This window comes from Oxyura jamaicensis, chromosome Z, assembly GCF_011077185.1.
Source record: "Oxyura jamaicensis isolate SHBP4307 breed ruddy duck chromosome Z, BPBGC_Ojam_1.0, whole genome shotgun sequence".
In the NCBI taxonomy this organism is placed as follows: domain Eukaryota; kingdom Metazoa; phylum Chordata; class Aves; order Anseriformes; family Anatidae; genus Oxyura; species Oxyura jamaicensis.
In genome coordinates, this window is record NC_048926.1 from 2,375,119 (window position 1) to 2,397,846 (window position 22,728).

General features: G+C 47.8%; 1 protein-coding gene across 4 annotated transcripts in view; it reads left to right on the plus strand.

The window, feature by feature from the left end:
* DYM (dymeclin) overlaps nt 1-13,414 on the plus strand; it is a 176,066-nt gene extending 162,652 nt beyond the window's left edge. For all 4 annotated transcript variants that reach the window (XM_035309185.1, XM_035309186.1, XM_035309184.1 and 1 more), the window contains one exon: nt 10,760-13,414. In XM_035309185.1, the coding sequence (XP_035165076.1) occupies nt 10,760-10,909 (150 nt within the window). In that variant the 3' untranslated portion in view covers nt 10,910-13,414. The remainder of the gene's footprint in view (nt 1-10,759) is intronic.
* The last annotated feature ends 9,314 nt before the right edge of the window (nt 13,415-22,728 follow it).

The window sequence follows — 22,728 nt, forward strand, 5'->3', positions numbered from 1 at the left end:
AGAAACTGGTGGGCAAAAGGAGTGTTTTGACCTCTTGGTCTTCTGCCTTTGTGCTTGAACCTGATAATCCCAAGACTGCATTAGAGCAGCACAGAAGGCTTGTGTAGGTAGTTTCCAAAAGGAAAATCCTTTAACTATGAAATTAGTGAGGTTTTTGCTGTCAGCATGCTTCAGTCCCTTTCTTTCCATCTTGGAGCCTGGAGAACAGCAAGAAGAAAATCCGTGCTGGAGACCTCATAGGTGGTTGTTGACTGTTCACCAGGGTGGCTGGAGGAGTTTTCTGCTCTTCTCCCAGGGCTGGGGAGGAAAAACCATAACCCCGGGCATGACGATTTCTGTGGAACAGTGAGAAAATGTTAACTTTTACATATTAGAAAGGTGAAAAAAGCTGGGTCGGAATTTATCCGGTGCCCAGACAAGGGCACCTGAGACCAGTCCCTCCTGCAGCCATGCAGAGGGCTTGCTCTGCTGTGTTACAGAACCACGAAAATATGGGTCATGCTCTTGAAGATTAATCATTTCCTTCATTGCTAGAGCTGTACCAAACACCCTGCACTTATTTTGCTTTGCTGATTGCGTGTCTCTGGCACAGGCGGTGGCAGTTTCATTTGCACAACTGCTGGGTTGTTCTGTGGGAGTAGAGGAGGTCAGGCAGCAGTGAGAGGTTGAGCTGGGTTTTGTTGCTGCAGTGGAACATCTCTTGGCGGAGGAAGCGCAGGATGATGGGGCTCTGTGTTAGCCTAGGTGGAGCGAGCTTCAGTGATGTTATCTGCAGCCCAAAGCATTTCCACAATAAACAACATTCCTTGTCTTTTAGGCTAGTCTCTTATCAAAATCAAAACAGCTGCTGCTACTGAGACAGTAGCAGTCGCTGGTAGAAATTTAAAAATTATGATTAGCTCCAGGATTTGTGTGTGGTAGATCTACCATGTCTTTCAGTATTTAGCTGCACGTAGTAGTGTATGCTAATTATTCAGCAGGATCACTGTCTCCAAACTCTGTTGTTCATATGCTTCAAAGGTCCTTTTAAAACTTCTAACAGTGAAGAAAAGCTCACCTGAAAAGTTTAATGAATTATACCAGTTAGGCTAAAAGCATGCAATTCACTTCCCAGAAAATAATCAGGAGATAGTTCTCTGACTTGACAGGCAGAATATTGGTTGGCATTTATGGTATTATTTTTGCTTCAGAAAATGTTCGATCAAGGGAATATAGATATCCCTCTTTTATGTAGAGATCGAAACAGACTTTGTAACCCAGGTACACGAGTTATTTTCTGCTGTCTTCACCCAGCAGGCTCCTCTTGTTAGCGAGAGTACCTCCAGAGAAGACTTTGCCTTTTCCACCCCCCCTCTGAGCTGTGTTCACCCGTGCTGCGGCAGACCCCGAGCGCCGACCGCACAAACAGGCGGTGTGCGCCGGAGGGAAGGCTTTTGCCTCCTGCTCTGGGGAAGCACTTGGACTTTGTGCCAGCTGTCGTGTGTTTTGCACACTCCTCTTAAAGTGTACTCTCCACACATTCTTTTCTCTACAAGTATGAAAAACAATCATCAAATACGCTTTCACAGCAAATAATCAGGTTGTATGGCAGAAATTCTTTCCATCTTTGGCAAGTCCTGTACCACAGAAGGCCCTTTTTTGTTTTGTATAAGCCCACTGCATTAGGTTTCCCCACTGACCAGGTGAAGCTGGGGCTCTGAAGGCACCGTGAGCTTTCTGTAGCAGTCCAGATATCCCGCTTCCTCATAGTTCCTCTTACTGCACACAGCATCTCTTCCCTGCCTTCACTTGCTTGTTAAACTTAGTATTTTCCATCTTTGGCACTGTGATCCAAACAGTGCACATACAGACTTAGGACAACTTCAGTTTTTGCTCAATTCAAAACTTCCAGTCAATTTTCAGTCAATTTTTTATTCTTCCTGACATGCACAATATGCAAAAGTGAACTAGAGGTTCCCAGCTGAGTTACCAAAGCCAATTTCTTTGTTTACAGTTTATGTTCAGCATACTTGAAAAGTACGGATTTTGAACTTTCTCATTCACAAAATTCTGGAAAGAAATTCAGCCTGGAATCTATTCTGTTTGGGAAGAGAAGGGGAGAGGGGCTTTATAATGTCACAGGGTTTAATTCTGAGTATTGAGGGAACTGCTGATCATTGTCTTAATAGTGAGTTGTAGCAAAATGAAGTGTCCAAAATCTAACCTCGGAACCTTTAATCTGTCTTTCCTTAGCAACTGTGTAAATCTATATAAAGTTGGCAATGAATAAGTGATTCCTAGATGAATTAAGGCTTGAACAAAAATACTTGCTGCGAACATACTGTTTGTCACCGCTCTGTAAAGCTTTGCACAGCATTCTAGAGAAAGATGTGCTGTGAGCTGAAACGCAGGAAGTCAAAGCTTAAACTCATTCGCATCTTCCTTAGCACTGTTAAAAATAGTGTCTGCCGGTATGAAGTGTGCATTCTCTGCAAATCCTGTGGAGGGGAACTATACATCCACTTCATATCAATACGAGTTTTCTCCCGTAGTAGATTGGTTCATCCCCACTTGTGCAGGAGGGAGACTGACAGTGTGCAATGTGCCCTTTGATGCAAGTGAGAAATGGGTCCAGGGATTATTCTGGTTTTCAGATTTTAATTCCCTAAATTCAAAAGCACACAAAGGATTTTACTTATTTATCTGAGTAGTCAGTGTGTGTACATAACAGGATCAGAAATGCTCCAGCAAGGTCAGGCACTAGAACCGTTTCTGTGAGTTGTGCTTGTAGCTTTCTGCATTACGTGCATCTAAATCTTTTCTTGTTTATTTTTTTTTTAATTTCAGTTTTAATTTCAGAAAACATTCCTCATTTTTACCTACCATCATTTTGAGGTGACTCATTTTTTGCTCAGATAAATACACCTGTCTTCTGTCTTCCAGAAGGCCTCGGTACTTTGAAAGTATTTTTATTGTTTCAAATCAAGTCGTGCAGTGGAGAAGAGTTGTATTTTTTTGGTTGATAGTACTTCACCTGCACATCATACCTACAGATTCAAGCTTTAAGTGTAACTGCATTTATCATTCTCTAGTTGTTGTTTTTTTCTTGTCATTTGACAAAGCCAGCATCTGTCGTGCTTTCTGCAGTGTTGCAAACAGCCACGTAATGTTCTGTTGCAGTTCCCTGTTCCTCTCTGGTCTGGCAGCAAGTCACAGTTCGGGCGTGCCTGACTTGGAGCTTCTGAGCTGTCATCCTGGGAAAGGTCTGAAAAGATGTGTGTTCATCTAGTCAACATGGCATGCAGAACAGTCCTGACACGGCAAGCAAATTGTAATTCTAACTATAAACCCATCAGCTCTCACAGATGTAATCCGCTGACATTCCTCAGGCTGGAAATGTGACAGTGTGGTTGTGATTATACACATGTAACACGATGTTATGTAGAGGTTAACAGTGCTTACCCCAGCGCATAATACAGTTCCTGCTCTGGTCTTTCATCTCTTTGTAATCTTTTCTTCCCGTTCTGATGCTTGTCCAGGTAGGCCAATATCCCTCGAGCTGAGCAGGGATCCCCATGATTTCTCAAAAGAGCCACGTAAGGGATTTTCTCTGGATCAGCTGTTCAGGTGGTATGTTTCCAGCGGTTGTTAGCGGGTTTATTTTCTGTCCTGGCTAGAAGTAGCCCAGAGCCAGGTGCTTCAGAGGTAGACAGAGGGCAGCCTGCAGTCGGTACCCGGCCTCATCCTTGAGTATCTTAGCACCCCATGACAGAAGCAAAAGGCTGTCTGTACAAGTTTGAGCCTTTTTTTACAGATAGCGTGGGGTGCCATTGCCACGTGCTGTCAAGTAATAATGATTTGTACAATACGTCGGGAATTCGTAGGGATGAAAGACTACATGAAGACAAAAATAATTCCCATTACGTGATTTGGAGCTATTGGCGTTTATCAGCAATATTTGCTAGCTATAAGAAAAAGAAACAAGCGTGCATGTGTTCCTCTGACTCTCTGGAAGGACTTTAAGCTGTCGGTGTTCTCCACCCTACCACAGAAAGTGCCATCTTTTCTTTTTAGCAACGTGGTACTCCATAAAGCTTTACACCCTGGCAGGGTTACTGCAGATATTTTACTTTTTTAAATCATTGTGTCTTTACCAATAACATCTAGGCACAACTGGTTTGTTGATTTTTTTCCACCTGGCTTCTCAGTACTCCATAAAAAAATGTAATTGCTGAACTTTCAACAGAGTCATGTGTACTCTGATAGTTCCCATCTTACAGTGTAAATTCACTGTTCATGTTTATGAGCATGTATTTTTGTGCTGCTGTAGTTGTGCGAACCTTTTCTCTCAGCACTCTGAAAACAGGAATTGTATATTAATGATCTGAACTCGCTAAAACAGTTGTGTCTGTATAGAAAAATTTCCCTGCCCTCCTGGCTGGGGAAAGTTGTATCCCATCAGATGAGTATGGGTTATCTGGCCCAGTGATTTTACTCCCTGTGGAAAATGTCATTTTCTCTTACAGCTCACATAATACCTTAAACTGAGAATACTTTGGTCATGCATAAATTTTTTTTGAGCCTCTTTTGTCACCTTGTTTTCTATTTCTTTTTCAAAACCACCTGACACACTTGGAACCATTGCTTTCTTCTCTGTCTTTAAATTCACACCTATTCCTTACACAGATCTTTGAACAAAATGTGCAGTTCTTGCTTAGTCTAGCAGATTTCCTGTTTGCTTCCTTTGTCTCCCCACTGTAATCTTCTACTGGTCTGTCTGTGCCTCAAGCCTGAGATAGATACAGAGATGATATCAGGCAGGTGTGGTGTAGCCCATACAGATTTTTCACCGAAGTCATGTAGATTTTCATCTTAAGTGAAAGAGAAGCAGTATTAATGCAAAGAAAAACAGAAAGAAAAAAAAAAAAAAAAAGCTTATTGTCCCTGGAAAAAATAAATAATTGCAAAAATTAATTCAATCAGTATCTTTGAACAAATATTGAAAAATGTTACTCAATAAATTGTGCTGTCAAAGCACTGAAATACTTACTAAAAAAAAAAAAAAAGAAATATACAAATATTGACATACATATGTTTGTATTTGTACCAGGAGCAGGGGGCCAGGCATGACTGTTGAATTGTTTTTCGTTGGCCATTAATTTAACGCAGATTGGGATTCTGGGGAAAAGATTTCAAAGTGGTGTGTTGTGCATTTTGCAGACAAATACAGCTGTTCCTCCTCTGCCCAGACTCTGTACAGGTTGGTGGTACTTCTGGTGCAAGGCAGGCTGTAAAACTAAACCTTGCTTGGCATCTCTAATGAAAACCTGGTATGGTGCTGAATCTGAGGGTTTTTTTTGATTTTTATTTTTTTTTTAGCCAGTTTGTGTACGTTGCTAATCAGGTCCAATCCTGCAGATGCTCCCCAGGCAATGCTACTATATTTAGCTGAAGCAATGCGAAACATAATTTGCCAGCATGTCATTAGGTTACCAAACAAGACTCATGGTAAGATTTTCAAACGCACACAAATCCCATTTTTGTCAAGACTTTGAAGTTTCAGATTTGTTGAAAGTTAATGTCTGTTTGACTCTCAAACGTGTAAGACTGCTTTGGAAATGGTATTTTTCTCCTAAACCATTCGCATGCTTTTGAAAATACTGACTCATATTCAATTGCCGTTCTAGAAACAAGTGTTTCTAACCAAGCACTTGAGGAAAAGAGGATTCTCCAGTTTTACGTTAATCCAACTCTTTGATTTCTTTCTTTCCAAAGTAGCTGCCCCTTTTCTTTGATGAGCTCTGCTTTTCATTCAGTGAAATATCTAGATCACCAAACAAGCAAAGACATAGATTCACTCTCTCTCCTAAAGCAGCTCCATCTGCCATTGCTTATGTTATCTGGCTGGAGATCACCCACTGACGTGACACTGCAGCCCAACAGCAGCTCTGATGGTTAATTTGTGAAGGGAAGGGGATTTTTTTTTTTGTTTTTGTTTTTAATGTATGGCCCAAGTCTTCTAGCTCGATTGCCACTGAGTTGCCTGGAGCCATGCCAGGTGCTGTTGGCTGGCCGTGATGCTATCTTCCTAATCGTTAACTGCAAAAAAAGATGTTGTTGAACTTTTGTGGTGGCGGAGTTATTGCAGTTCAGTTCTGCATCTGTTCATCGGACTTCCTGTGGTTTTTCATCGAATCATATGATTGACAGCGCAGACAGTCTGCAAAGTTCTTGGTCTGTCTAGTTTATACCCCTGTCCCAACCACTAAATCTGACTTCTGCTTTGTCTGGCAGAAGAAAACAAGATAGGGTGCTGTGGTAAGTTGATTCCCCAGAGCTGATAAGTGTTGTCTGTATTTAAGTTGTGCAGCTCAAATCCTAGTGTTACCTCCAGCTCTGAAGTTTAAAGTGATGTCTCTGGTTGGTTGGTTTTAAGCTGGCCGGGGCTCTCTCCTCTGGTAATGACTGAACAGAAATGCAGGCAAAGGCTCCACTGGACCCATTTATGTCAGGGCAATGAGTTCAAAAACTTAAACAGCAAAGCACAGGGGTGGTGAAGAACGTGTGCATCTTTCAGCACCATGATTCATATCCAGCTGAATGAACAGGGCTGTGAAGGAAAAACAGGAAGGCGATTTATCGCATGCCAAGACTTTTCCCCTATTATTAGGACTACTGTTTAAGATGCCCTAGAGTGGTCCCTCTTTTCAGAAAGTGCTACAAATCAGGTTCACTTAGGTGTCACCAGGTAGGGAGCAAATGCCTTTCTAGAATTAAGTTGGACACAGTAACAGCAAAGCAGAAGAAAATGGTTTTCTGCGTTGCAGCTTTGACTTGCCACATGGGGAATTTTGTTAGCAGCCATGCTCGATGATAAAAGCCTCACCAGCGCTGTCTGCAGTGCTTCCAGGAGTGCTCTGAGATGCCCGTGACCTTGTTGCTCTACAGCTCTCCTAAAACATTCATTTGGTGTCATCTCCTGTATGTCTGCAGCACATGGCAAAGGCTCACTCATTTCGAGGCAGTACACGCAGGAGATAGAAATGGCACAGAGCTGTAGTTAAACATTCCTTGAACCACCATCTGTTAAAAATCTTAAAGCTTTATGGTGTTGGTCAAGCTTTTTATGTGGTATTTAGTCCTTGCTGTTATAAGTTGTTTTAAAGTCAGTCTGCTAAGTCAGAAACATTTTGAGGTGAATTAAATGTGATGATTTTGAATATTAACAATTTTTGTTTTCAGTAAACACCCTAGCAATTCTGAATGAAATTTTGGTATTGGTAGGTTTTTTTAATCTTAAAAAATGGATGACTGCCAAACCTTGCAAGACTGATGCTGATACAGAAGTTCTCCCTGTGCTGGACCTCTAGGATTTCTCATTCCTAATGAATGTGGAAACATGGCCACCATGCAGCCAGGGATCATTGCAGTCATGTAAAGAAGTTCGGTTTTCGTTACCAACCTGGAAGGCAAATTCTCCATGTCTTGTCTGCAATGCATTGAGCTGTCCTGGGTCCGCTGTCCAGGTGGGCTGTCAAAAAAGTAATCGTTTCTGCCATTACTTACCTTCTTTTTATAGAGATCTACTTGAAATTGTGTGTATGTGATGGCAATGCATATAGTCACTGACAGAAAATAGTATCTCTCTCCTTAAAAATCTCATTATCCTTGTCTGCATTCCCCAGATAAAACTGCACACTGTTCAAGGCATATGGTGAGTATGAGAGAGTCCAGGCTGATTGCAGTGAGTTACAGTCTTTAATCTGAAATTGATTATTAAATTGCTACGGTACGATCACAGTAGATGGCAACATTGATCAGTCTGAAGAAAGACTTAATAATAAAATCAATGGACGACTGTTCTTGCCTGAAAATGTGAATGCTATCTGGTTTATTTTATGCTTCCAGCAGAGAGCAGAGATGGTGTAGTAAGAGCTGAGCATCTCAGATGCAGCTATTGGAGTTTTTAATACAACGATAAAACTTTGTGCTTCGAAGCTAAAGATGTTAGTTAAGCTGCATGAGAGTCCAGAATGGCCCCAGACTGGTACCCTGAGTACCTGCAAAAACAGTAGCTATGGTCTGTGGCCTTGAAGGTCAGAAAAGTTATCTGTGTTTAATTCAAGTCAAATTAGCATCTTTAATCACTTTTTTCCCCTTCCCTCCCAGAAGGACTGCTACACGCTGCAGTACTGGCGTGCAGCCACCTTTGGGGTGAAGAATGACAGCTGTGTAAGGGCTTTTCTCTGCTAGGAAATGTTACAGTGGTTGAATCATGAGGTTTAACCATTCGTTCTGCTGATGCAGTGCTGAACTGAACATGTTCCTGTCTACACTGACCACAAGTCAGGAAGCATTTAGGAGGGAAGTGGGGAAGATTACATTGAGGATAAGCAGAGTAGAATATCAGGGTTGTTTTTTTTAATCTGCATGAGGTTTGGTTGGAGTGAGGCTTAACCTGCCAGAAGAGTTGTGGCATCCTGCGAGGAGGGATGTCACGAGGAAGCTTGAGGGCTGGGAATGGGACAGAGGATCTCACAAGGCTGAGGAGGAAAAGAAGAAAATGTGGGCTACTGCAACATAGAAAGATGTGCTAACGAGAGGCGATGAAGGTATAGGAATGGGGCTGGGAGAGTAGACTAGGAGACAGGAAATGAAGCATTGGGTGTGAGTGTGAATGAAGGAACACCTAAAAGTGAGGGAACAAAACGATGTGGAAGGATAAACAGGCTGGTCTAAGTGAACTTGGCAAGAGAGGCTGTAGGGGCACAAAGGGCTGTGGGAGCACTGCTGTACCACAAGCCTCATGTCTGACACAGGATATGAAACTTGCTGACGTACCTTTGAGGTTCTGGGCTTTGAACTTTTAGAGGCAGAAGTGCCTTTAACAACCTTGTCCTCCAACAGCCTCAGGTCCTTAAACAGAAATATTAGTGATGGAAACCATACCGCCCTTCTCCTCCCCGCCTGCTACAAGGATGAGCTGCCCCCCATTTTGAAGGCAGCAAATACAACAGCAGCCACACCAATGCCCACAATGGGCCCCGCGTAGCTGGGTGCCAGTGTTAGCCAGGCCACAGCAGCCCCAGAACATGGGAGCACGCTGCAAGGTGACACCGATGTCCTCATCGATAAAGTAGATGACACATTGTCACCCAAGTCTGTGGTTGAGTGAAGCTGAAAAAGCTGCCCGTGGAGACGCCTTCCTCATAAAGCACGATGCAGGTGGCAGCTTTGTGGCTTGGCATAATTGTAGGCTTGGTATTTGCACCAAACTGCTCTAATAACAGGAGCAACGCGAGGAAAGAGTGGAATAGTTTCCATGTTTTGTGACTCCCAAGAACACAAAGAGCCTGGGTGTGTAGAGGTTAGATAAATAACCCTGACAGCCAAGTGGCCAAGAAGGGCTCCTTCAAAGGAGACCATTGCAGCCAGAAGAGTCCTGTGCCCTAGCAGGAGGAAACAGTACACGCGAGAAAGATGATAGGGCATCCCTTCATTATTAATGGGCAAAGAGGCTTCTTAGCCATGGCTGTGCTTGTTCTGATCATGTCACACCATAGAGTTTATTCTTAGTCTTAGCCACAGCCTTATAAATAATAAAATGGGTCATGTTTTATCTTACCCCAGTGATCATTGTAATGCGGCTTTTATCTGAGACCGTGCCAAGCTCTTGACACAGGCAACATTTAGAAATAGATAAAATGATTGTATAGCACAGCACAAAAATAGGCTCCACTTTTCCCCAAAGCACGCACATACCAAGGGTGAACACAGTGGCTTTGCACTGAACCATCTCGGTGTTACGTGTGCCTTTGGGAGGGAAGGAATGGGAGAAAATGGGAAGCTGAGGGTGCAGCATCTCTCTCCACTTGGGGCAGGCTGGGCTGGCACATCCGACGTGTTAATTCTGGATGTCCTTCGCTTAAAGCTGGTACTGAAAAACAGGGCTTTTGTGGAAATGACACTGTCTAGCCTGTGTTGTCCAGGAGAGGGAGGTACCTGCCTGGATGGGCAATAAATAATGCCTGTGTGCACAGGTGCTATGATGACGGCCTTCAGGGCTGGGGTGGAAGAGATGCGTGCGTGGCACAGCGCACTTGAAGAGCTTGCAGGATTTTGTCCCCTAATTACACAGTAATGCCATGAGAGTCACTCTGTGAGCTCCTCAGCCACAGGGGAGCCAAGACACAGAGGCGAGGGCTTGTCAAAGCTAAGAGGAACTTGTAGCAAAACTGGAAAGGGCACCCAGGATGCCAGAACCCAGTGCTTCGCACTGTGCTCCCTGTCAGGAGGTGTTTCTGTCCTCAAACCTCAGCGTACAGAAAGTCTGGGAGAATTAGAGGGAAGAAGTCAGCGTGCCCTAATGCTGTTACTCACAGCGCACCGCAGACTGTTTGTTCTCAGGGTCTCTCCAAAGGGCTCTCCTGCTAAGGGGCTGGTTACAATTAATAGCAAAATGCTTTTCAGGGAGTACTGGACTAAGCAGGGCTGTACACATGCAAGGGGATTTGCACGTTTAGTCCTTGTTAACAGGGAAACTGAGTGTGACCAGCAGTAAAAGGGCTGAGTACAATACACCAGTGTAGCCTGCAGTTCAAAGAAGAGCCTATAAATGATCTCTTTATCCCTCATGGTAAATATTTTCCTTTGGGTCTAATGGTTCAGTTCCCTCCATTATTTTTTTCACCAGGCCTCTTTCTTCAGCGTGTATGTGGGCTGCATGTTTGCAAACCGACACGCGAGCCTCCCCTCAGCGGCCTTTTGTTTCTTGTTGCAGAAGTTCCCAGAGCTCAAGTTTAAGTATGTGGAGGAGGAGCAGCCCGAGGAGTTCTTCATCCCCTACGTTTGGTCTCTGGTTTACAACTCCGCCGTGGCCCTGTACTGGAACCCTCACGACATCCAGCTCTTCACGATGGACTCTGGCTGAAGGAGGCGCCCCCGCCGAGCCAGCTCGCCTCCGTCGTCTTACAGAAAACGAAACTCTGCACTGCGTGTGAATACGTGACCCCTTCCAGTGTGCACCCTCCGACCCCAGAGCTTAGAGAGAATGAAGCTTGCTGCTCGTGTACAGTCCAACATCGATGTTTCAGAAGCAGATGGCCACAGCCTGGCACCAGGCTGCGGTGTGAGGAACTGACGGCTTGTATGCAACCTTGTATTTATAGTCCTATAACCTGGAGCTTGTTTGAAAATGAGGCCTTACACATGGGGTATGATGTTACTACCGACCACACAACTGATTGTTCTTTTAACGGGGTAAATGAGGAAAGAGATTGTGGACTTTGATTTGGAAGCAGCATTTGTATGTTCATTTCTTTAAAGCGAGGCAGCTTCTTTGGGTCAAGCTTTCTATGGTCTGTTGGATTCTGCCGTGGGTTGCTCATTACCTAATACCATGCTTTCACTCACAGCCCTTTATTTCGGTGACACCGTCAAGGCTGCAGTCCTTCAGTTGGTGTCTACACTGTCACCCAAGTGAACTAGCAAGCAGCACATTAATCAAATTAGCTCCCAGGCAGATTCAAAACATTTGATTTAGATGTCAAAATGTTTGTGGGAAGATTTTCAATAGCAAGTCTTTATTTTGGTTTGACTGGCAAATATTCTGTAGAGGGCTAGAAACACCAGCTTTCAGAGTAAAGTCCCTTACAGACTTGGTTTACTGTGCTTCTGTGCAAAAGTTTTCCCTAGAAATTCAACATGTGAAACAAATCTCCAAAGAAAATAATTATAAGATTGTAAAATAGACCATTGTCCTGTAAAAACGTGTAATGGTGACAGTGTGTTGTGGGGATACTTGGCAAAGTTCTGTGTTGAAAATGCCGTTTGCAATTAAAAGTTTTATGGCAGAAGTATAAATTTATCTGAATGTAGAATGCTTCTTTTACGTTTGGTTGTTTTTTGTTTATTTTGTGTGTGTGTGTGTGTGTTTTTAAAGTGTCCTTTCCTGATATACCTGTTTCTGCAGTTGGAAGAACAAAAGAAATGGGTTGACCTGATTTTTAAAGAACATCTCATTTTTCAGAATGGGGATCGCTTCTTCTGTGGGGAAGTTCTGACAGTGCTCATTGCACATGCATGCAAACACTCTCCTAATCCCACACACTGCTGTGTAGAGGACTGTCACCAGCGCATCGCATGCCAAAACAGAAATATCAAGGAATTAGTACCTAAACATACATGGCAGCCCCCGTACTCACTGCCTGCTCCAGCATGTTCTGTTTACTGACCTGAAGAATTGGGTGCATTTGCTTTCAGGCAGTTCTTTAAATGGCTCTAAATAGAATTCCTTGCACCATTTTTTTTTTTCCCCTGAAGGTTATGCTAGAATTATACTTTCCTTTTATCTGTTAACTTAGAGGTGGAAGTCCATTTGAGTCCTACACAAATGGAAATGCAGGTTTTAAAAAAAAAAAAAAAAAAAAAAAGCTTTCTATATTTATTTAAATATTATCTAAGGAGAGACAGATACAGCTCAGGAGCATTTGAGACTTCAAAAAGGCAGCAGCTTTTGAGATGAAGCAACAGTCAGACTGGAGGTGCAGTTTTTCTTAGGAAAATCGGAGAAATTAATGATACATAACTGCTGCACTTAATGTTTATGCTGTGTTTTTGGATGTTTTTATTTGAGCAAACATTACAAGGGAATGACTCTACTTGGTTATTGTAGTGATTTGTAGTTTTGTCTTTTTATTAAGGCCAAGAGTGTTTGTGAGACAGCAGAGCTGTATAGCCTTTGGAAAAATCAGCCTGAAGATGCACTTTTAAACTGGATTCTGAAACTGTCGGGGTAGCTCAGTTTTCACCCAACTTCACCACCCGTGAGCTCCTGAGCCTGCCCCGAGGTGAACACCCTCTGCCCCACTGCCTTCCGCAGAAGTGGAGCTTTGTGAACGAGGGCTCACAGAGAGCAGATGCTTGTCTGCCAGGTGTCAATCTGGAGAGAACCCGATTTTCCTTAAAAGGCCTTTTTATAAAGAAAAGGGTGCATAAAGCAGCACTCTGCTAGAGTAGGTCAAACCAGCTGCTCAGTCAATGTGGGAGTCGCACAGTAAATTATTTCTTGCTGTCCTCTTGTTCTGTAGACGTTGAACTGAAGTGCAGAAGGAGCAGGTTTGTTCCGATTGCATAATTTCCTTGTGCATTTAATTAATATGCAATGTTCCCAGGGCCCAGCTGCTTTGGAACAGCTGGAGTTACAATCCAAAGTTGAAGCAGCAGAGACAGACCAAGATTTATGCCCAAATCCATGCTAGTCTGATTGGCTCTTCCAAAAGTACAGCATTATATGGGTCTGGCAGTGTCCTGAAGTCTGCAGTCTGGCATGTTCACAAATACTCTGTTTTCCTTCAGATCTGTAAAGTATCACCTTAGGGATCCTTTTCATTACTTTGTGTGAAAGATTTATTATGCGTAATAAAAAATAAACAAACAGTGAGTGCAGGCTCTGGTTGTGTTTGTTGTACCTAGAAGCTGCCGCACGGCAACGTTCGGCCCGCAAGCCCGCGTGCTGCGCAGAGCCGGCGTGCGTGAGGCCTTGTGGCACACGCGGCGGTGTGCAGCGACGGGAACACCGCTGTGTTTGTCGCCTCACGTGGGCTGTTCAGACCCGTGCCCGGGGAAAGGAGGACGTGTCGTGGCGACAAGGACAGCTGGGGGAGCAGGGCTGTCCCCACACAACGTGGGGCTGCTCTTGCCTGTTGTTCTGGTCACGCCATTGAGGCAGGTGGTGTCTCCCTGTTTTGGTTTTGGGGGGGTTACACCCGGATCTGAGCCTTGATCTGCCCGTGTTCGTGCTCCAAGTGCTGATCACCGGTGGTGCTGAGGCGCCTTGCCTAGCGTCAGCTGCTTCTGGCGCGGGGAGGAGAAGGGAGGCCCGCGCTGCCCCCGCTCGGGATCCCTCCCACGAGTCTCCTTTGGGTTGGAAGCTCTCAGGAGAGCGGGCAGGAAGCCAGGTTACCGTGTGTGTTGGTGCAGGGGAGGCTGGGCACGTGAGGAAGGACTGCAGGTAAGCGAAAGAAACGCCAGTCTCCCTGTGAAAATGGGGTGGCAGCGTGCAAGCTACAACTCCTCTTCCCTGCTGCCCTACAAATGTGGCAGGAGTCATCAGCTTTGGCAGAAGCAGTCCAAAAATACTCCAGATTTGTGGCAAGAAAAAATAAGACCGCACTGGCCTAAAACTGAGGAGTATTAGGCAAGTTACAGGAAAGAAACAAACTGCGTCCAGCATGCCTGCTAGATTGTTGATCTACCAGCTAAACAGGAAAGGGAGACACAAACATCCCCCTCACTGCTTTGGAAACTCGAAAGCCTTTCCTACAACCTCCCTTACTGAGCAGTTGAGTTTTATAATAAGTTGTGCTATCTGAAGGTCAAATGCCATCCTGTAGGTAGTCAGCCCTGTGCTCTCCACTGCTCATTTGGGCTCAAGCTGTGGAAAAACAGCTTCTGTGCCTGAAGGCCAGGAGCTATACGACAGCACTTCCATCACTGCCTGACCACTGCAAATCCCGTGCAGCCTTCCCCGTTAGCAAGGCCTTGGCCACATTATCAGGCTAGCTGTGAAAGGTTGTACCAGCGGTGCCTGTAATATGCAAAAATCAGGGTGCCAGCTGCTTTTGTGTTTGGTTTCTTGTTGATGATTTGTTCTCTGGAGGGCTAATTGCTGGCGTAGACTCTGCTAACATTTCCATCGCAGCGTTTAAGTAACAGCTGTGCGACTGATAGCGACACATAACTGCCTCGGCCGAGTTATCAGATTCAGAGAAAGGAAATGTTTACTCAGTCTGTTCCTTTTCATAGCTGCGGGCTCCCCGCCTCCTCCCCAAGCCCAGATCAGGGCACTAAGATCTGGATCAGGGCATTAATCTTGCTAGAACCATTCAGTCTGGGGGAGCTTTCACCTTTCCTGAAAGTTGCATCAGGGTTGTTACCTTTGAGGTTTCTCCAGCATTGTGTTAATTTCTGTATCAAACATACCTGCATTTGAAAGGCTCCAAGAAGGATCTCTTCCCTGTAGGGGAACTGAGGCTCATTTCTGCAGCGAAGTATGTCCCACATTTCACAGGGCTTGTTCTCTGGGTTATTCTGCATGGGGCCGGCAATTATTCTGGGCTAGGCTGTACTTCTAACTCCAAGCTTTGTTCACCGGTGGTGCTTTGCACTGATGATTCATGACAATTTCACCAGCCGTGCTCAGGGGGCAGCAGCACGTGGGTGGCGGCAGGACTCAGGGCAAGGAGCACAGAAGTGATCCCCCCCCCAGGGAAGGATCCAGCCCGCAGGACATCCCCACGCTGCCCTGGCATCGGCACGACGCAGCCCGAGCGCCCCGGGGCGCTGCTCCCTGTGCCTGAGACTTGGGCTACGTCACCGGGGTTGGTCGATGCACTGATAACGGGTCTGTTATCGGAAAATAATGACTGTTCGAAGACAAAAGGGCAACCCCCACAACCTCGTTGGCTGCGGGGCCTGCAGAGCCGTACTTCCTGCTGTGACTCTGGGTGTAACGATTCGGCAGGAGCAGGGCAGGGAGGTGCTGCGGGCTGCAGAGGCAATGCTGGAGGTTAACCAGAGGCTGCATGACTGCATTAGCTGAGGTGTGAAAGGGATCAGCATGTGAGCAACCTCCCTCCTTAGCACGCCACTGGAAATTTTGGCATCCCTTTGTGTGCTCCCCGTGGCTGGGAAGACCTGGGACCTCTGTGGAGTAACGGTGTTACAAGTACTTTGCTCCTTGAGAGCAGCAATGCCGAACTGCAAGGCTCCAGCTGAGATTACAGCACAAAAACCTTGTAAGCATTTAATCATAGATGCTGTGTTATTGCTGGATGGATGCTTTTCGTGTGTTACGTCTGCACTACCTTCTTGCAAATGACTTACTTCAAGTAGCCATGTTTAATACTGAAGGCGCTGCTACCACCCACGGATTGTGCCAGCACTTACATGTACTCAGATAAATGAAAATGTCACTATCAGTGAATCCCTACAAATCACGAATCAAGTACACCGCTGAGCTGCCAAACTGGGACAATTTGAATGAGAGATTTAAAAAAGAGAGAGATTTTTTTAATGCTGCTGAAGCGCACAGCATAATCCTTCATCATCACTTTAAAAACTGTCTTAAAAATAATCCAAAATGAACATGTCTTGGCAGACGTGACGAAATGTTCAGCTGTACGTAAAGTTGTTGCCAGCTGTCTTGGCAAATGGAATGGCAGACTTTGGTCTTCCTTTTAGTCGCTTTGTGCTGCTGGAAATGCTAAATTGGGTGGCACCAGGAAAAAACTGGAGGTCCTCGAGGGTCTGGAGAGCAGCCCCGGCACTGGTGATGTCCCCACGGCTCCACCCCACCCCCCCTCCTATGCCGCATGCCGTGGCAAACGCTTTTCAGAGAGCAAAACAGCTTATTAAAACCCGGAGATTTAAACCAGAAACAGCTGCCCTCGTCCTGCTGCTGCTATTTTGGTCCCCGAAGCCGTGGTCAGGGCCTGTCCCCTCTCCTGGCGCAGCTCCTGCGTCCCAGCAGGGCCAGGAGTTGTGGTGGCCCCCACGGATCCATAGACAACTGCCATAGACTCCAGCCTGCCTTCATCTCCTCTCTGCTTCTTCCCCTTCTTGACGGAGCGCGTTTGGGCTGGGAAAGCAGCAGCTCTGGGCAAACCTGGCAGGGAGAGACCTTGTAAAAGCCCACGTCTGCTGCAGCCCTGGAGGATCACAAGCACCAGACAACACAGGAACACCTCTTGTCTCGCCTCAGCTGTCTGTCTGCCTAGCTTTGGCCTCCTGGAGGACACATTAGACTCAGAGGCCACCTGCATGTCTTACTGGGCCTTTATTCCACGACCAAAGGAATCAAGTTTAACAAATGGTGGGAGGTGGGAGCCTGGAGCAAGGGTGGGATGGTGACAGGACAGGGAGAGCCGAGGGAAGAGGACATGGGACAAACTGGTCTTGTCTTCCCCAGTACTCCTGGGTGTGGATGTTCTTCAGCCACCTGGGAAGCCCTTCAGGAGGAACTGGACAACCACAGAAAATACTCTGAAGTCTCACTTTTTGAGAAGAACAGCTCTTTCCAAGGCCACGTTAGGTATCACAAAGTCACAGATACCAGAAAAAGCAGATACAGACACTCCATCCTGAACGGCACCAGCCCCAGTCTCATGCCCAGGGCTGCTTTCAGTGATTTTTACAGTTACTAAGAGCCACTAATTAACCAAAGAAATAGAACCAGGCCCCTCAATGCTAGTTAAAGCCAGAGACTTGAGAGACCTGAGCCATCTCCAAGCCTTGTTACAGAGCCACCACAGCTGCTGGTGTGCCCAAGGCGGGTGTGTACTGGAGACACATGGGAAAGGTGATTCCCCACTGTTTGGGTAAGAAACAGACATTTTCATGAAATACTTCACCACTTTCTGTCATGGATTCTGTGCAGACGAATGGAAGTCCAGATAGTACATGGGAGAGTGGTGCTGGAGAATAAATCAGAAACCATGGTCCTGACTCAAGAACATATAATCAGTGAGAAAATAAATTGATCTGGAAGGGACTGAGACTAGACAGGCAGCTTGGATATGCATATATATATGTAAATATATATATATAGTATGTACATATACATTTTGGTCAAAATGCTATACTGTTATTATTAATTATTCTATTCTATGCACTGCCTCCCTGTTGTGGTGAGACCCTGTCTGTCAAGAAGCTATGGAGTGGAGGGACACTGCTGGTTGGGTTGGGCTGGGTTGGGTTGGGTTGTGCTGGGCTGGGTTGGGTTGGTGACCCTCTCTTACCGGGTCTTTATAAAGAGGCAAGATGGGTGAGCACAGACCATCAGTAGCAGCACGAGCAGGAGGTTTGGGGCAGGACCTCTGGGGGACAGCTGGGGCAGAAGGGGGCTGGATTTGTCCCTCGTGGCCGAGCTGGCTGCGGCGCATGGCTCTGGGAGGGCAGCAGGAGGGTGCCGGGGAGCGGGTGCCGCGGGCGGCAGGGCAGCGCGCCCCGTCTAATGAGGCAGCCGATGACGGATTTACCTCATCCATTACCTTGTGCGGCGCGTATGTTTATGTTGTGGCTACGAGCATTAAACGAGGGCAGATTAGTTGTGTTTGTGCAGCTGCCAAGCTCACTGTTGTGACATTTCCATCTGCCTTGCTGTTGTATAACCCTCTGCTCCCGCTGAAATTAAGAGCAAAGAAGAACCCCCTCCTTGCCAGCTCCTCGTGCTACAGGGCTGGTGGCACAGCTCATCCCCAGCCCGCAGCATCGGGCCCAAGGCCCTCCCTCCAACCCAGGCCTGAAATCCCACATCCTATCCCATGGCCTTGGGTGCTCTGCAGCCAGCCGAGAGCAGACAGTTTGTGCCAGTGCTGCTGTATTTCAGCCAAATGAGTTCAGCCAAATGAGTTCAGCTAAATGGACATCTCTGATGAGATTTGAGGGCTGACGGTTGTCTCCAGGTCAAAACAATTCAGGAACTGGTCCTGGGCAGCCCTCCCTTTCACCTCCCGTGTGTACTCATCATCAGCCACCACCAAAATAATTTGTTTGTGCCATGGTAGGCTTCCATCCTGCTTCATCCCCACCAAGGAAGGCTGAGTATGATGGAGAGCCTCTCTGAAATGCCACAAATCATCGTCCACAGAGACCTGCTGGCAGTGACTGGTGGACCCACAGCTTTTTGTTTGGTGTGGGGCTTGGGTCTGGGGCCATGAAGTTGGGACTTGTGGCCATGCAGTCCTGTTCCTTCTTCCAGGGAGCACCTCCATCCCTCGCTGTGGCCCATAAGGAACCTTCCCGGAGAACCCTCCTGAGTTAACAGGCTCAGAGGACGATTTGTCACCCTGCCCTCCCAGTGCAAGGCTAGGTGGAGTGGAGAGGCGCCAGGCTCTTCCTTGGTGCCTCCGCAGCTCTGCCCTTGCAAGTTTTAGGAGTTCCTTCACCTGTGAGCACTCTCCTACCTCACCAGTAACCTTTAGGACAGCGCGTTGGTGGGGGCGAGCATGGGAGATGACGAAAGGCGGGGAGGTGAAGAAACTTGTGCCGAACACATTGTTGGCACTCAGCCTGGGACGGCGGGCCCACTCAAGGTCTTGCCAAGATTGTTTTTGCTGGGAGGATGCACCGATGATGACAGCCAGGTATTTCTTTGATGCGATTCCGTGTATTAGTCGGGAAAGTACGTAGAGTCCTGTTGCCCTGAACACCGTAGGACCCGATAGGCTGCAGCAGCCCTGAGCCCAAGCCCGAGCCTGCCCCGACCCACTCCTGCATGCCCAGCACCCCTGGGTGCCGTCCCGCTCCCTCTCCTTACGTGGCATTTCCCGAGTTCTGGCACATTTTACTGCCCTGGCATTTTTCTGGCTTTCTCTTTGCTTTCTCATCCCTCAGACGTCAAGTAAAATGCACACACACCTTTCGTGCAAGCAGCTGCAGCCCAACCAGAGCCCCAGGAGCAGGAGCAGCCTCCTGTCCTTACAGAAAGTCCCAGGGAAATTAGCTCATTCCCTAGCCCAGTTTTGCCATGGTGGTTTGTGCCCTATGTGAGAGTTGTTTTTGCTTTGGCTTCCATCAAACAGGAGTGGGAAGCTCTTTTAGCCCCAAGGGGACATAGAAAATCAGCCAATGTGATGCTCGGCTTCAGTGAGAAGTGCCTCATGCCAAGGTGAGCGCTGGTGGCTGCCCAGCCGCAGCCTCCTGGGGCAGGAGGATGCTCTGCAGGGCTTTGGTCTCCGTCCTGCCCACAGGGAGGGCACAGACCCCCCTGCTGCCACCTCTGTCCCCCGGGGAGCTGCCCCAGGGTGTGTCCAGCCTCTGTGCACAGGCCCGGGCATGGAGAGAGAGAAGTCAGAGAGGGGCTGCCTTGGAATCAGCCGAGCTCACAGCGCTTGTGATGATAGAAAAATCCCGTCTCGGGGTGGGGAGGAAAACCCCAGGAGATGCTTGCAGACACCAGTCAGTCCGGAGGCTGCAGGGTGCTGGGAGGAGTGGGAGCACACATAGGCTGTGCCCGGGGCACGTCTCCGTGTGGATGGATGGAGGAGTACGGGAACAACAATGCCATGTTGGAGAAAAGGGTTTTTTTCCTGGGGGAGAGGAGGGAAGGTGTTGATTCAGGACGCTGTATCTCCAAAACAAGTCCAGGCCGGCCGGGGCAGGAAGGTGAGCCACCACTAACCCCCACTATTTCCCCCCCTCAGACCTGGATGAGGCGTCTCTCTGATTTCACCTCTCCCGACCTGTCACTCATTTATGGCCCGCAGACACCCCGGGACCAAGCGTGGGCCCCAGCACCCTGAGTGACCCAGGCCCTGAGCGCGAGGGGTTCCTTCTGGGAGGAAAAACCTCCCCCGGCAGCGTGCACCAGGGTGGCCTACGCAGGCAGCAGCGTGGAAGGGAACGGCCTCTTCGGCTGCTGTGCTCGGACAGAGTGGGACCAATAATGAACGGAAGACAAACGCTTCGGGGCTGGTGCTGGCGCCACGTGCATTGCCCCATCGGGCGTGCTGAGCAACAAACGAGACGTGGGCAAGTCACGGGCCTCCAGATAACCCGTGGCTCAAAGTGAAAGCTGGCCATGGAAATTTGGAAAAGGGGGGGCGGGGGGGAAGGGTGGAAGGATTCTTATTATGCTTGGAAACTATTTAAATATGTCAATATTAAGGGAGCGTAATTACCACTCAAGCAATTCCAGCAAACAAGTCGGTTTAACAGCGCCTTCTTTACGGGAAGTGCATTTCCTCTTGGCAATGTTCTGGCTGGGAATTATTGAATGTGCTCTCTCCTGCTCCCCTCCGCCCTCCCAGTGGCCGCCCCCCTGGGGACGGGGGTCCTCCAGCCAAACGTGGCCGTGGGGCGGCCCGTGATGGGTCATACATTGCTCTGCCCTGCTCGGAGGTGGTGCTGCAGCCCCCAGGCAGGGTATCCTCTGGATACAAGGACATCAGGCAGCCCTTCAGCTGTCCCGTGCATCCCCACTGCGAGTGCCCTCCATCCAGAACCCCCGGGAGTGTTTCAGCATCGCCGCTTCCCGCAGCAGCCCCTGCTGCCGTGCTGCTGGGAGGTCAGGGGAAGGAGAAGGCTGTGGCTGAGGGACCAGGCGCTGCACCACATCTCCTGAGTCAGCTCCAGCACCGCCACCGCCGTCCCGTGTCGCGCCGGGCGAGTTGCTTCACCCTGGGCGATGCTGGCCCCTGCCTCCTGAAGCCCTCCTGCGGTCAGCTGAGTGGCAGCTGAGTCGAGTGACAGATTCGGGAAGTTGCTAATGGCCGTGGATGGCTTTTGTTCTGGGAATGCTGAACCCAAGAGCGAGGTTCCTGGACCCACCAGTCACCAAAGGACATGATGCCTTCCCCACGCTGCTGGGGGCAGCTGGCGCACGATCCAAGGAACTGGGCAGCTCCCATGGACAGGCTGGGTTTCATGGGAAAGCTGCCCTGCGGGGCGGTCATCTCCTGGGGATAAATCACCTACCTGATGCGATTTAGACACCGAAACAATAAGGACATGAAAAAACGCCCTTCAACCAAAGTGCTGGCAATTAACTTTTTCCCCCATTAGCCGGGATCTGTGTATAACCCTCAGCACTGCATCTATTTTGCAGCACCCCCGTGGAGGTGTGCCCACCCACGCCCTGCAGATGACGACCCAAGGTACCAGGGCTGTGTCCCGGACCACCCAGGAGCATCACCCATCTCCGCTGGGATGCCCGAGCGTTTTCCAGCCCTGCTGGGGCTGCAGCAGCGGTCACAGCCCAAGCTCCATCCGAGGCCTGTCTCATTGTCCCTGGGTCAACACGCTGCCAGAGGAGATGCCGGCCCTGAGCACTGGGGTTTGGTGTCTGGACTTTTTGCATCTCTGATTTTGCCACCCTTTTGACCAGTCATTGTCTTACGCTGCCTCAGTGTTGCCTGGGATATGCTTACAAGTCCCATGTGAAGCTCGTTATTGTCCGTAACAGCAATAGTAAACACATGGACCATGTTATAGGCCCTTTAATGAATTAACATTAAAAGAACTCGGATATTTTTGATTGATTTTTTTTTTTTCCCAATATCCACCCAATTTGAGCCCTAATCCCATCTAACGGCTTCAGAGGAGCTGTAACAAGAGATTAGCTCATGCTTAATGTCTGGTTAGTGCCTGAAAGGCATCTTGAACATGTAAAATGCCACAGAAATGCTGAATAATCTTATTTTTGTTGTCAACACTCCCTTGAGCAATGCCCTTAAGCCTGACAAATGCTTGCTGCAGGCAAAGCGAGCGCCTTCTCATTATGTCTGAACAATCACATCTTATGCCCTGGTGCACAGAAAGCCCGCTGCGATGGTGCCTGGTGAGCTGGGGGCGTTGTTTTTGAGCCCTGAGATGCAACGAGGACTGTCCATTTTCAAATTGCCACAGAATCTTTTGGTGTGAGGCTCAGATTTTGCTCAGTTTTGGTGTGTTGCTCGATGGCTGCCTTCGGCATCTGCCAAGCAGCACATCCCCCTGAGCCTTGGGTGCCCAGTATGAAGATGGTGTCCCAGGGGAGGGACCTGAGCTGAGCCTCTCCATTTTGCTCTTCTTCCCCCTTCCAGCCTGCAGAACGCTTGGCGAGCGTTCTGCTAAATCCTACTCCTTGCTAAAAGCCACCTCAGGGACAGCAAATATTTTTAAAGCACTTCTTCCCATTATATTTGGCCCATTTAGGAGGGGATATCCCCCTTCCCTGTGCCCAGCAGACCCACCGCCCATATTCACTGT